General features: G+C 43.8%; 1 protein-coding gene across 1 annotated transcript in view; it reads right to left on the bottom strand.

Moving 5' to 3' along the window:
- The window catches only part of GALNT2 (polypeptide N-acetylgalactosaminyltransferase 2), a 169,329-nt gene extending 163,302 nt beyond the window's left edge, over positions 1 to 6,027 (bottom strand). Inside the window, exon 1 of the mRNA XM_048843911.2 lies at positions 5,852 to 6,027. Within this exon, the coding sequence (XP_048699868.1) occupies positions 5,852 to 5,962 (111 nt within the window). The 5' untranslated portion in view covers positions 5,963 to 6,027. The remainder of the gene's footprint in view (positions 1 to 5,851) is intronic.
- Positions 6,028 to 15,008: the final 8,981 nt, after the last annotated feature.

Below are 15,008 nucleotides of genomic sequence, written 5' to 3' on the forward strand. Positions count from 1 at the left end.
CACAATTCCCTTTCAAATGAAGAACGGCAAATTACAAGAAAAATAATGCATCACCTATTACTAAGGCTGCGATTTAATCACGAAGGTCACAGAAGTCATGGAATCTGTGACTTTCAGTGGCCTCCATGACTTCAGCCTGCCGTGGTCCGGAGCTGCAAGATCCCCTGCTGCCCGCTGAAGCAGGAAGCTGTGGGGTACCCCCACCGCCTCTGTTGTTGGCCCCCGCAGCTCCCTGCCACCACTGGCAGCGGGAGACCCGCCCCACCCAGAGCACCCTGCCGCCAGGGAGCAACAGCCGCTGAAGGGGAAACCCCCCCCGCAAGCTCCTAACAGGTGGTGGCAGGGGAATTCCCGAGCTCCAGGCCACCGGGGGTGGCAGGGAACCCCCGAGCTCCGTGCCACTGCGGCAGCTCCTGGCCCCCATGGGTGGCGGGGAACCCCAAGCTCCCAGCCCCCTACAGGCAGTGAGAGATGTCCGGAACTGCAAGTAGCAGGTACCCCGCGGCCCCCAGCTGCTGCAGGCAGCTCCTAGTCCCTGCAGCTGCCCTTCTTGAAGTAGTGTGCGAAGCTGTAGATCCCCATTTTGTCAGAGATATTTTTAGTAAGAGTTAGGGACAGGTCACGGCTTCCATTAATTTTTCTGTTTTGCTCATGACCTGTCCATGACTTTTACTAAAAATATCCATGACAAAACTCTTAGCCTTACCTATTACCTCCAAGACACAAAGGAGCATCATTTGTCTTCTAGTTCCAAGCTCTTTCTAGAAAATTAAGAACTCAAGAAGAGAGAAGAGCCATACAGAACTAGTTATGGTACCTGTTCAAGATTAAGAATAGCCAAATCATCCCAACACTGAGATACTAACAAACCAAATCCATGAACAAATAGGATAAGGAGTTATTTTCTCAAATGATAGCAGCCCAAACTCAAATTCCCTGTGTGGCTATATGTTCAGAATCCTCAAGTTATAAGATGGGCAGAAAGGCCTACCTCAAACACAAGCAACAGAGGCCAAGTTGAGAAGGCTCCGTGCAGCTCCCACACTTTTTTAAAATACGTTTTCCCAAAACAGCCCAGAGCCTCTATATACGTTCCTTGACGTGTCCTATGCTATAACTTAAAATGGACACTGTCAATTAAAAATGCCACTTATCAGGAAGTTTCATTTTTGGTGACAAAAGTAGGCTAAAACAAGTAAGACTACAATTACTGAAAAACTAGAGAAAAACATTTCCTTTTGTTTCCACTTAAACTTACAAAAATGAATTTGAAGTGTCATATTTCTATATGTAGTTTTCTTGTTCTCGCCTTCATACTTGTTATATATGCTTCATTTAACATTATTGTACTTAATGTCCTGGTTTTAAAAAAAAAAAAGTTACATTATAGAGATATGCTGCATTTGCTAACTGGCACAATGCTAAAGTCCTGTCAGCCTTGAGCTACCATAGAAGCACCCCATCCCCTGACTGATTTACTTTTAATGAACAGATATACTCTTGAGTTAAGGCATAACCTTTTTCTTTGATTCATTCCTTTTCTGCTTGCTCCATGGTAAGCCAAGCTATCAAGAATCTGTCCATTTCAGAAAACCAGAAAGGGCGGGGGGAGGTGAAGGGGTAAAAAAATCAACTGTAGAGAGGAGACACACAGCCAGCTCAGGAGTAGCCTGCCTCCCTGCGGCTCAGCTAATTGTAATTCTGAATCCCTCTAGTTTTACTAGGCCACAAAACATCCTGGAATAACAGAGATTAACAAATCCTGGAACCATTTTACAAACTTTTTTACTTTGAACTTTAAGACGATCCTGCAGAGTTACCCATATGATGAGCTGAGTGGCTCCTAGTTCTACTTGCAGTGTAGTGGCCCCGCTCACCCCAATTATCAGAGATTCCTTAGGTGAAAATAATGAGGGACCCTCCAACTGCTGCTCTTTGGGTGGAAAAAGGGGAGCTTCTGGCCTGATAGACCCATTCTCTTCCATAGCTGTAGAAAGCCAAGCAAATCCTAATATGTTTGGGTAACAGCCTTTTTATGATTGCCTTACACATATACATTAACTTGAGCAGAATCCCTGTGAAATATTATCCACGTAATAACTAGTGTACCATTTCGTACCTCCAACAGAAGACATATTTTCCAGCTTTGAAAATGGGAGCAGTCATGAAAGTTTATTTGTTCTGAATGAGAATGAATATGCAGAACTTGCTGGCAAAAGAGTGCTAAATAAATCACAGAAGTATGCTACTTTTGAAACAGTAAGTAATCAAATATCCCACATCATAAAAGGCAACCATTGTTCACCATCCCCCAAAACTGTAGCCAAATTACTACAAGGTTTGTGTTTCTGATAAGCCATGTTTAGGTTTTTGATGCACATCATTATTTAGCACATTACTTATATAGAACCCAAATAGCTTAATTCAGTGGAAGTATACACTACTAGCTACACACATTCTTTATAAGGCAGTGCAAGCACTGAAAGACAGCAAGTGGAGAACCAAAGAAACAGAAACACAAATTAAGGATGTCAGACAATTCTAATAAGGGAAAAAGCTGAAGTCCTGGTTACTCAATGGGCCCAATCATGCACCTTTGTGAGCACCGTCAAAGTTGTGCTTTCTCCCGGGCTGCTCCACATGCTTGGGAGACACTTCCTGTAAACATCCACAAAGCTACCTCATTATCCACATTCATATCCCTCCTAAGGACACTCTGCTGCCACAATGTCTACAAAAAAATATGACAAGTTAGGCTGTGCACAGACCACTGTTTATCATGCTAACCAATACTGTCTCACTGTTTACTTAAACTCCCCCATCTGTCTATATACTTCAGTGTCTCTTGTCTCATACTTGGATTGTGAGCCCTTTGGGCAGGGACTGTCTTTTTGTTCTGTATGTACACCACCTAGCACAATAGGGTCCTGGTCTATGACTAGGGTCCCTAGGCTACAATTGTACAAATAATCAATAAAGATACTGAAGTCAATGGGAATTGTTTGACCTCATCACCTTGCAGAACATGGGCCTATACCACGAAATTCAATAGATCTGGATTATTATTCCCTAGATTTGTACTTTTTTGTCATCCTAACATAAGCATATGTTCTTTGTATGAATGAGATCTGAGTAATTTGCATTCTAACTTTTAATTATATAATTATGAACCATCCTTTTCCCAGTTCTGTAATTTGTAGACTGAGCAAGCCAAGAACTCAGTCTACTAAAACTGATATTCCACAAAAGACTCTTCTGTGCTTTTGCCGTACTGAAATAGTTTGAGAGCAATTAGGACTACAGAGTCATCTAGACCAAGAAATTCACCACAGCAGCATTTCTATTCATAAAGCTAAGAGTGTGTTTTTGCTTTATTTCAGGATCTGACATTTTAAGTCAATGAGTCTTTTACTGATATTTCAAAAGCAATTACATTCACACATCTCTTCCTCTACTTACATTCACTAAACCATTCTAAGGGTTGGGATTAAATTTTATGCTTCGTTGACAGAAAACAGAATCCTAAATCACCAATCCATCTATAATTGTTAATTTCCCCACTTGTTTCTTATTGCCCCAATACCCATTTTCCTCTGTACCAGGCATTACTTTAGTCTTGCATATTTTAATCCAGTGCTAAATCCCTGTCCATGCTTATTAACTCTTCTCTGTTTTCGGCTCCTCTTTGCTGTAACTCTCCCAACTGTTCAGACTTATTGAATTTTGTATGGAATGGTAACTGGTCATGAAATTTGGAAAAAAGGATCAATACCACAGCCCTCTTAGTATTAATGAAGTTAAATAACGTGTCAAGTATATTTCCCTTGATATTAATTTCTCTAAATATTAACATTTTTGTCCTAGCTAATTTTCCCTGCCTCGATTATATACTATCAGCAGCCTATTTCTACTTACTAAATACACTTGTATGCACTCTCAACAAAGGAGCTTTTTAAGACCACTGCCCTAATTCCATCACATGCTAGACTTATTTTGGCTATGGCCTCTGTATCTGTTTAAGAAGAAGGGTTTGTATTTACAGTTATACATTAATATTTAGTTATAACATTAAAGTTTTATTCAATAGTTACGGCATAGTAAATTCATTTTGAACTATGAAAAGACAGTATGGCAAAACATTAACTCAGATGCAGACCCTTGTTGTACAAACTCTTACTCATGGAATAACATGATTTTACTTCAAGATTTACTGTAGGATCTGTCCCTCAGCAGACGTCCATCTTGAAAATACCTATTCAAACTCCATCAACTGTTAATGGGAAATACAGACCCATCTTGTAATTGTGAAACATTACTTCAAAAAGAATTAAGGTTTGGATTTAAAAGGCAAATTCCTAGCTAAACAATGTTACCCTGGTTTTTTACATGATATGACATGAGCATATGTACAAAATAACAAACGTTCTGACAATTTTGCTACCCCTACCCATAACTTTTTTTAAAGTCAAAACTTCCTGGCTTTGCTAGTCTTAATAATATAAAACTTATTTTACATATTTTGTTAATTTGACACTGCAAAAATTAAAGTTTCATATTTTAAAAAAGTTATCCTGTCTAAAGATCTTTGGACCCATATGAAAGTGGACTATAAAAGTACCTAACCAAAGCCTGACATTTCCATGACAAATGAAGTGTTACAATATATTATAAAATATTTACTTAAAAAGTCACAGTACACGATTACATTAAATGACTTCTGAATTGTATCTAGTCAGGCAGTTTCAAGGCATTATTAATTAAGCCACTAAAAAAAAGGGAGTGGAGCACCAGCTCAATCTAAGCTGGCATTTGAGAAGTCAGGCTCTTTTTGTTAAAGCACTGCAAAAATAAGGTTTAGAAAAATGAGGAATAAGGGACAGGGAAATAAAAAAATATCCACTGTTGTGATTAAAATTATATTTATCCTCTCTAGGTTGAAAAGTGGAACAACCGAATTATCACCCTCTTACACACACACACAAAAGAACAGAGGATTATTATGAGAGGCTCTGCAATTACCAACAAGAGGCGGAAAAGCAAGGGTGGCAGAAGAGGAGCCAGAGAGAGGAGGAGAAAACAGAAAGGGGACTTCATCCCAGCTACCGACCAAATAATATTTAAGAGACAATGTAATTAACCAGTTGCTTTTTCCAATGGGTGAATAGCTAGTCAGAACAGCTCTTCCTGCCCTTTCCCTCTTTGCCCCAGGCCCGGCCCCCATTCTCTACCCTCCCACACAAACTTCCCTACAGCCTGGGACGTGGCTCGTTGCAGTTGGAGAAGGAGCGATCCATACAATGACGAGGTGAAACCAGTCTGAAGTCCACAAAGAAACCATCTGCCTTTTAAAACGTGCTGAGGGAGGAGGGGGTGACACAAGCTTTTACCCACCCCCTTCCCCTCCTTCGTAGGAGGCAGAGGGGAAAAGAAATGAATCCCCCTCTCCCCCAACTTCTCCCTGCCCACCCCCGGGGGTCACATCACTTAGGAGGGAGCAGAGACAGCACTGAGGGGAGGTTGGAGAAAGCCGCCGGCACCCGGTAGAGGAAGCCCGGGAGACTAGGCGACCCCCCCGCCCCGACACACACAACACGGGCTGCGAGGGGCCCCCCAGCAGGTCGCTATGGGGAAGGGGGACGTCGCCACGCCGCGGGGAGCCCACATACGCCCGGGGAGGGAAGGGGCTGCGTGGCGGGGAAGCGGACCGCGGACCACACGAGCTGGGGAGACCGGGGAACCCCCGCACCGGAGGGAGGGGACCAGACCGCCACAGGCCCCGGGAGCGGGGAGGCGCTGCCGGGGGAAGGGAGCCGCGCCGACCCGCGCCGCTGCCCCCCGGGCTCGCACTCACCTTCCTGCCGCCCCCGGCCAGCGCGGCGCTGCCCCCCGAGTACATGTAGTAGGCGATGCCCAGCACCCAGAGGAAGGCGAAGCAGAGCAGCAGCCGAGACCTGCGCCGCATCCTCCCGCCCGCCCCGTGCAGCCGCCGCCAGGCCAGCAGGAAACGGCCACCAGCAGCCGCCGCCGCCGCGCAGGGTCAGGGGGCAGAGGGCGAGCGCCCGCCCCCCGGCCAATCCCGAGCCGCCCGGCCCCACAAGGGGCGGGGCAGGGAAGGACGAGTGGCGTCTCCATGGTTACATCACGCTGGGCCTCCCACCGCCCCGCCCCGCCGGCTGGGAGGGCGGGGCTCCTGCCAGCCTCCCGTGACGCGAGCCACCTGCTCCGAGCGCCGCGTGAGCCTGGCGCTGGGGCTGCCGGCCGGGGACTCTGGGAGAGGGAGGGTTAGCCCGCCCCGCCCCGCCCTGTCCTGTCCTGACAGGCGTAACGGGCAGCCGGGGGGGAATAAAGCGCCAAGGGGGCGCGGGGATCAGTTTCTCACCCAAACGCAGCGCTGCTCCCCGAAGGGCTGGCCCCTCGTCGGAGCCGCAGGCATCTGAGCCAGAGGCACGCTTGCATAAAGGGAATCTTTATCGAAGGAGGGAAGGGGCTAACCTAAGCGGGGAGGCACCTGTGAAGAAAGTGGTGCTGTTTACAGGAAGAGTTTACAACTGAATCGTCATCTTTTTCTCCGGAAAGTTTAGCCAGTTGACCTGTTATTTGTAACCCACTCTGACCTAGACCACGTTTACAGGAGAAAACTGCATCGGTTTAACTAAATCGGTTTAGAAACTGATTTAGTTAAATCCGTGCAACCCCCTGGCACAGACTCTTATTCAAATAGGTAAGAAATCTTTAAGATATACTCCAACCTTAAATGTTAAATCCTTCTAGCAGGGCTTGGAGGTTGTACAGGGATTCTTCTTCCTTGCCTGCCTGGAGCCTCCCACAAGGGTAAGCCACCCATGCAGGGCCCCACACCCATACTTTGACTTGTTGCTTTTGAGACATCTCTTCCTGACACTGTTCCCTTGCCTTCTGGTGGGGCCACCACTTACCTCAACTCTACCCCTAAGCAGCCCAAAATAGCTGCCACGCTGCTCCTGGTTCTCGCTGGGATTTGCTGACTTCTGTTTGTCACTTGCTGGGCCCCTTTTGGTGCCACCGGTCTCTTGTTGTTCAGTTCTGACTGCCATCTGCTCTCACAGTGAGCTAACATAAAACAAGAATGTGAAACTGAAAAGAACACCAAAAAAAACAAACAAACAGCATATATATCAGCATCATGGTATCCGATTAGGCTTGACATTCATGATTTTTAAAGGTTTGCTCTATCATCTCACCAAGTTTTTTTTAAACTTTAGTCCATTTTATTGCTGCATATACTGACAGAGTCCCATATTTCTATGATTCTTCTGTCTACTGATGCCAACAGCCTCTGCCAATCCTGCTGCCCTTCTGCCAGTCCATCTGCACCAATGGCTGCAGTATCTGTTGCCAGTCTCTAGTAGACTTGACTCTAAGCAGTATGGGAATGTGGCAAGGGACCAGTGTTAGGGCTGGCAAAAGCTCTGTTACATTAGCAGGGGGAAAAAACAGTAGCCATTAGGAAAGGAGTGTAAAAATCTGCCCCTGCTGCTCACCCAAGAAGAGACTTTGTTGACAGTCTCATCAGAGAGGCTGAAGACTACACAGACCTGGAAGCTGAGAGGTGATCTTTTCATACCAAGGCTGACTGCCTGTGCTGTAGTTGTTCAGCATCTGAAGATTTCATTCATAGAACCTTCCAAGGCTTGAATGTGGGATACAATGTGTGACAAAGGGTATATCTACACTGCAATTGCAGGTGTGATTACAGCACCAGTAGACATACCCAAGCTAGCTTTAATCTAGCTAGCGCAAATATCAATAGCAGTGAAACTGCAACAGCATTGGCTTTGGTGCAGGCTGTACAAGCCTGTCCAAGACCCTTGGGCGGCTAGCCCATGTGGCTGTCCATGTTTTCATGGCTTCACTGCTATTGGTTCTCATACTAGCTAGCTGAAAGCTAGTTCAAGTATGTCTACACATGATGCGATCACAGCTTTGATTGCAGTGTAGATTTTCCCACAAAATGAGGAACACAAAACAATTATTGATGCTGGAAACTTAAAATGGTGCAAAGAGATTTATCCTGTTAGTGCAAATGACTCTGTAAATTCAGTTTCATGATTCTTAGTTTTGAAAGTAAATAATTTTCAACAATAAAATTGAGGGAGACACTCAATTCATGTGGAACTTTTGGAACAAAATGATTGACATTCCTTGGAGTGAGGAGGTACACTTCTCAGAGGTCTCGGCCACAGTGAGCCATATAAACATTATGAGAGAGATTCTCAGGTGCCCCCAAAGCATGTTGAATGCAGGAGGGGATGAGGAGAGGAGGTGCAAAGGAGCTAGGGTCAATCCTGGGGCCAGTTCTTCACTGGCCTGGTTCTCGGTGTAGTTTAGGGCAGCCACAGCAGCCAGTGATTGTCCCTGGCCACACCCACTATGCCACAGCTGAGGTAGGAACATGTATGCCAGCCCTATGCCCCTGGAAGATTCCTTAACTGAACAGTTCAGATCTGCCAGGTTTTGAGCCAGGGAGCATATACAAAGAAGATTTAACAGACCCAGTAACAGTACTAACGACCAAATTGTTTCACATAGAAAACGTCACACACTGGTGTCTAAAGTGTTAAAATATGGAGCCTTCCCAATCTCTTTTAACTTTACAAGGTCTAAGGGGCCTGAGCCACAAACTGCTACTCCCGCTTACAAAGTCCATGAGACTCCTTCCTTGCCTCCTTCACAACCTCAAGATCTTCATTCAGATTTTCGAAGACCTTCCTGCAGCCCCTGCAGTGTCCTCACTGATTCACAGCAACATATGGTCCCATTACTAGACTTTTCATTCCACAGCAAAATTAGCCACCCGTGCATGCACAGCAAATCCTTCCATAGCCGCACACTTTACAAGCTTAGCAAAATAATGTACTGCACATGCTCACTATGCAATTTTCAAAGGCTTATAACTCAGCCAAATCCAAAGTAATTTCCTCTGGAAAAAGCAAAGGCCCTTCTGCTCAACAAGGGCTAGCTACTCCAATGCCAGATTTCACTTTTCAACCTTCTGCTGATTAAGTCATAGAAAGGTTTCAGTAATTTATTTTAGAATGGGAAATGTATTTTTCATGCTTCTGATATTCGAGAATGACTGAACCAGTTTTGCTGAAACATTCCAAATATATTAATCTTTGGGCAGACACCAAGGCCAGAAAATTTCATCCTGAAATGTAAATGTTTCAGAAAGTTGTAAGCAAGTAAAGCACAGGGAGTTAGAATGTAAATCATTATGCAGTCTTTATTATATATTAGAAGCTGCCTCTCCTATTATAGCACATTCACACACATTCTTCTCTGCCCCAAAAATCCTATCCTACTTATGCAGCAAAGTAAAAACTAAATTAAGTTTGCCTTAAAGCGAAAAATGTAAGCAATCTTGAATGCATTTCAAAAGAAAATATTAGAATATTTTAAGAGCAGCATTGGTAGAATGATCCAGAGAATGTAAAGGGAAATCATGTCCCCTGATACAGATATCAATGCCTCCTTCAGAAGATAGCATGCTTCTAGCCCCCTTGAAATATGCCATTTTCCTACCAATTCTGCAGAAACCTGTACAAACTATTTCCCTATTTCCAATTTGCCCTACCTGAGCAAAATTATTGAGAAAGTTTGTAACAACTAAATTCCAGCAGCACATAACTTCTTCCAGTGTTCTCAACCCTGACAATCAAATTTCAGAATGAGATATGGCACAGAAACAGCTCTCTTGAAAGAAAGATTACGGAAAGAAGAGAGAATCCCTAGAGGGATTTGTTGTAACATTGACCTCAGCTTTTGACTGAGGATAATTGATCACTGATTATCAGGTTTGTGTGACTCCTCAGGGTCATGCTGTACTTTTCACAGCTCCCAGTGACACAGCATTGTCAACAGTGGTGAGGAACACTTTCTACCATTTGTGACAGGATACGAGATTCCACCCCTTCCTCTCAGACAAGACTATACCCACTGTGATCCACAGCTCAAACTACCACTAATCATTCTCACCAGGGGATGCGAGGAAATACCAAGTGAAAACTACAACTAATACGTCGCATGGCAGCCTGTCTTTTGAGCAACAAAGATAAATCAGAACAAACTGCACCATTGTTTTGCAAACTCCACTAGCACTTTATACATTTCTGCTTTAAATTCAGAGTCATACTCCAAATCAACAAGGTCCTTAATGGCCTAGGACCAGGCAACAGAAGAAACTATCTATCCATCTGCGACCCAGCAAAGCAGCTGCCCTCTGCAGGAAAACTTCAACTAAAATAGCCCAGGATAAGATTCTTGGATGATTGGACAAAGAACTCCCACTTACAGAATGCCTTACTATACAGGATGAGACTGAGCCTCAGCCTAACCATGTTCACCACCTATTCAAGAAGATCTTTCCCCACTAGCATCATGCCCTTCCACCTCCCACACTAGGTGGAAGGGGGAATAAGGGGAAAAAAAAGACTTGCCAGAAGAGAGGAAGGAAGAAGAGGGTGGAGAAGGAATGGGAAAGTGAGGAAACAGAAAGACTGTCTCTGAGCATGCTTTAAGCTACATTTCATGTTGCTCCACACTTGGGCCCTGATCTTTCACTCAGTGAAGTCAATGACAAAGGTGCCAGTCAGTGCAGCATTAGAACCTCAGGTACCTCAGTGATAGGAACCTTAGAAATACAACAGATTAGATAGATTATTTCCCTGATCTATTTAGAGAGATAGGTGTAGACTACCAGAAAAGCTCAGAAAAATAGGATCCAATGTAGAAAACAAATGCCATAAACACATATCAGCTTGAATTGATCTTTTCAAAGGCATGGGGCTCAGTCTATCAGTAATAAGCAAATACACTGTTTAATTTGAAAAAAAATATTTTCTTCCAGATTCTTCAATTTATTATACAGTAGAACCATGTTCAAACATACTCAATGGACCACAAACCTGGAAATCCTCATCCCATCCGCTACATCATGCTCATGGTTGACCAAGGACGTAGCATTGTCAGATGAGTGTTATTAGTCCATATCTCCTGGTGCTCTCTTTTTGCCAGGTGGGGGTGCTACTACAAATGGACTGATCTGAACCTGCCCCAACACTGTGTCTGACACAGTAGTTCCACTGCTTTTTCTAACACATTTGGTGGCTAGATATATAAGCCACAATATAGTATTTATGTCATTACTGTACTGTATAGTCCAGGACACTGCTCAAGAATATTTTTCATCATACAATTAAGTAGTTGTTTGACATAGTATCCTTGATTTTTAAAGTTAAAAATGCATTAAATAAATATACCATGCATTACTTTATCATGTTTGTTTGCATATTTGTTTGCATAATCTGCAAAATCTGGTATTTTGCATCGAGTCTCCTAATCATTTGAACAAATTAGTCAGGTTTCTATATCACAATCAAGAGCATATTTCATGTAAGAAAGAAAATAAATGGCCATAATAATTTCAGTTCACATAGCTTTCAGAAGTCATATCTTGATTTTTTCCCCAAATTTAATCATTCGGTACTTTGGAAGGGACAGTAAATAGGCCCTTACACAGCAGGAAATGGAAACCAACCTTGATTGTAGCCTTTATGGCCCTTTTGGCTTTGAAATTTTATATATTTCCGTAAGGCAAGGACAAAAACAATCAAGAGAAATTCCTCTCACACTCTTCTACTTCCAACGCAAGGAGCCAAAGTCATCATCTGAGTAACTCCACTGAACCAGGGAAGAATCTGGCCCAACAAGTCCATCAGAGAAACAAGAGAATTCCAAAGAAAGAGACTGCACCTCAGGGACGGTGTGTTTTCTTGGCACTGTGGCCTTTCCAGAGCTTCCAATAGAACAGCAAGTGTTTCCATTCAAGAAGAGAGATTCAAATGAAAGGACTTTCCATCTATGTCTCTTTAAGCTGAAGGACTTTGATAGTACAACATCAGAAAAACAATCTTTTTTCCTCCCTCACTCCACCAGAGTAATGCTCACTGTTTTCTCAACTTCCAAAAGTATTTCTGCGTAGTCAGTGTGTGGCGAGAGACATGCATCTCTCAGAGAGATGGCTAACTTATGATTTTACTTGTCAATTTATCTCTTCTACTTATACAGCTACAAATGACGTCATATCTATTAAAATAACATTTTGTCTTAAGAAATTCACAAGGAAGGTAATTTATCCAATAATTTAGATATAGATATACCAAGTGCAAACCTCATCTTGCACACATAAGTGTAAATTAGGTATGTCATGGTTCCCAGGTATCACAGGGTGGCTGGCCCCTGTAACTGAAGCTGGTACAGTCCCCCTCTGCCAGAGCAGCTGCTCCCAGTTGACCCAGTTAAGAGGGTGGGGCTGTATCTGGGGCTATGAAGAACCGGCTGTGGGAAGGAACTGGCTGAGAGAGAACGAGCCAGAAAGAGTCAGGAAGCAGGACGGTAGAGCCTGTGGTATATAGGCAAGCCTAGGCCTGATCAAAACTAAAGGGCTGCCCCTGAAGCGCAGGGAAGGAACCATTAAGCCCGGACCACAAATGAATTATTGGGACAATGAATGAGAAAACAGGAACAGGAGTGAAGGTCAAAGGTTAAAAATCAGGTATTCAGAAGGGGACACTGTAGAGAACCCTGGACACTGCTCAGTAATCCTCAAAGGTGTCCAAGAAGAAGTCAGTGGACACCGCCCAGCAGAACTGGAATAGGACTGCTAGAATAGAATCCCCTGGGAGGGGAGACAGTGAAAGTCAGAGATGCAAAGAGTGAGCCAAGGAATGGTTTTTAGGTTGTTTGTTAAGTCTGGACAATAAAAACTTGTGTAAAAGAGATGTGAGTGTGGCATTGCGTCCTTGATAAGCTGGGAAGAAGCCCAGCCTTGTGACATTGGGCTAGCTGCACATTGTCCCTTCTTGGAGTCTTGGAGTGTACCACCAACTGGTGTCAGGCCTTGGACTTTTACTTCTTCTGGCATGGAATTCTGCAATTTGCCTACTCTTAGACCAGGCTCTGAATTACAGCCCCCTGATTCCAGTTATGACCAGCCTGTTCAGTGATACCTCTCAGTTCATCTCAACCTCCCGCCCCTTTTCTAGGGTCTTCTTGGGGTTAGGTCTCCTTTTGATCTCAGGTTTAGCTTTGGGGAAGGTACCCCATTCTAATCTGGATGGAGCCAGTTATTGATTGTTATCTTAAATCCTTTGAAGCTGGGTACCTGAGAGGCTGTCTTATCTGTGTGATGGTTTCACCTTTCCTAGGTTCTTGAACAGCCATCCCTTTTTCATAGAATCATAGAATCATAAAATATCAGGGTTGGAAGGGACCTCAGGAGGTCATCTAGTCCAACCCCCTGCTCAAAGCAGGACCAATCCCCAACTAAATCATCCCAGCCAGGGCTTTAAAAACTACTTAAAAACTTACAAACCTTAGTGACCTTAAAAACTACTAAGGAAGGAGATTCCACCACCTCCCTAGGTAACGCATTCCAGTGTTTCACCATCCTCCTAGTGAAAAAGTTTTTCCTAATATCCAACCTAAACCTCCCCCACTGCAACTTGAGACCATTACTCCTATGTTCTGTCATCAGCTACCACTGAGAACAGTCTAGATCCATCCTCTCTGGAACCCCCTTTCAGGTAGTTGAAAGCAGCTATCAAATCCCCCCCCCATTCTTCTCTTCCGCTGACTAAACAATCCCAGTTCCCTCAGCCTCTTCTCATAAGTCATGTGTTCCAGTCCCCTAATCATTTTTGTTGCCCTCCGCTGGACTCTTTCCAATTTTTCCACATCCTTCTTGTTTTTCACAGCCTCCTTTGATTTAACTCTATGCATTCAGGCAGGCAACAATACCAGACTGAACAGGGAGACTGAAGAACATTTAATATTCATAAAAGATAATTCCCAGTTTGTCACAAGGAATAACTCCACTGAACTTAATGGCGTTACAATGGGGTAAAACCAATGTAAGTGAGAGAAGAACGAGGCCTACGTTTATCTCCCTTTTTCAAGATGGGTGCAAAAACAATATTCATATGCACCTGTAATTATGTTCTAATGCATACAAACTTCCTACCAATTATCCCTGCTAGGAGCAAGAATAATTTAACCATGGAGATAACTAGTGGGGTCAGCATCAGGCCCAAAAGTGAACATGCATAAATATGTGGACTATGGCCTTTGACACATAGGCTTCACCAAGCGTCCCTCTGTGATGAGAGTAGCCCCTCAGCAAGTCTGGGGACAGGTTGTACCCTGCGCTACCTCTGCTGGCCACAGGTTTTCCGGATAGTACCTGTGGGGAGCACCTGTCAGCATTTGGCATTCTACTGGTAAACTTCAGTGTCAGTGTTGCTAAAATACACTTGCCAAATGCCCATTCATGTGAAATTTGAGTGACTTTTTAAAAAGGTTTGAGTTTTCATTGCTCTGTGGGTGATAAATTACGTTCTACACGGATGTTCCAAGACAATCCTACAGGAACTGATACTTCAGCTGTTCAGTACAAAGTTAGTAAGAGAAGTTCTTTAGGTTAATCATTATATAAAATTTGGATAAATATTTGCCTAGAGGTGCATATATATACACATTTTATCTTAGTATTCCACGGGGCAGCGATGGCAAAAAAAAGAGTGCTAATTCCTGCCTTTAACTAAAGCAGCCAGGCCAGGAGTTCTTGATGTTTTGACAGCAATGCATTTGTCCTAGGAATCTCCTGGAGCTCTCCATAACTTATGTAGTGCAAGAAAGGGTGGGTGGGTTGGTTCTTAATTCTTCATGTTTGTTTCAGTGTTACAAAGTGTTACAACAGGTGAAAAGTGCTGGAAAATCACCAAAATGTGTTATGTAATTTGGACAGCTTCTCTTCCCTTACAGGGCAGGCTGGTTCTGGATGAACTGCCTGCACTGTTTACTATTCTTGTGCATTAGAGCAGTTTACACAAGAGTTCTCTTGCTGGCTAGCGTGCAAATCTGATAGCAACAGAGACTAAACATCCTACCAAACCTGTAGGTCATGATTCCTT

Source organism: Caretta caretta, chromosome 3 (genome assembly GCF_965140235.1).
Source record: "Caretta caretta isolate rCarCar2 chromosome 3, rCarCar1.hap1, whole genome shotgun sequence".
NCBI lineage: Eukaryota > Metazoa > Chordata > Testudines > Cheloniidae > Caretta > Caretta caretta.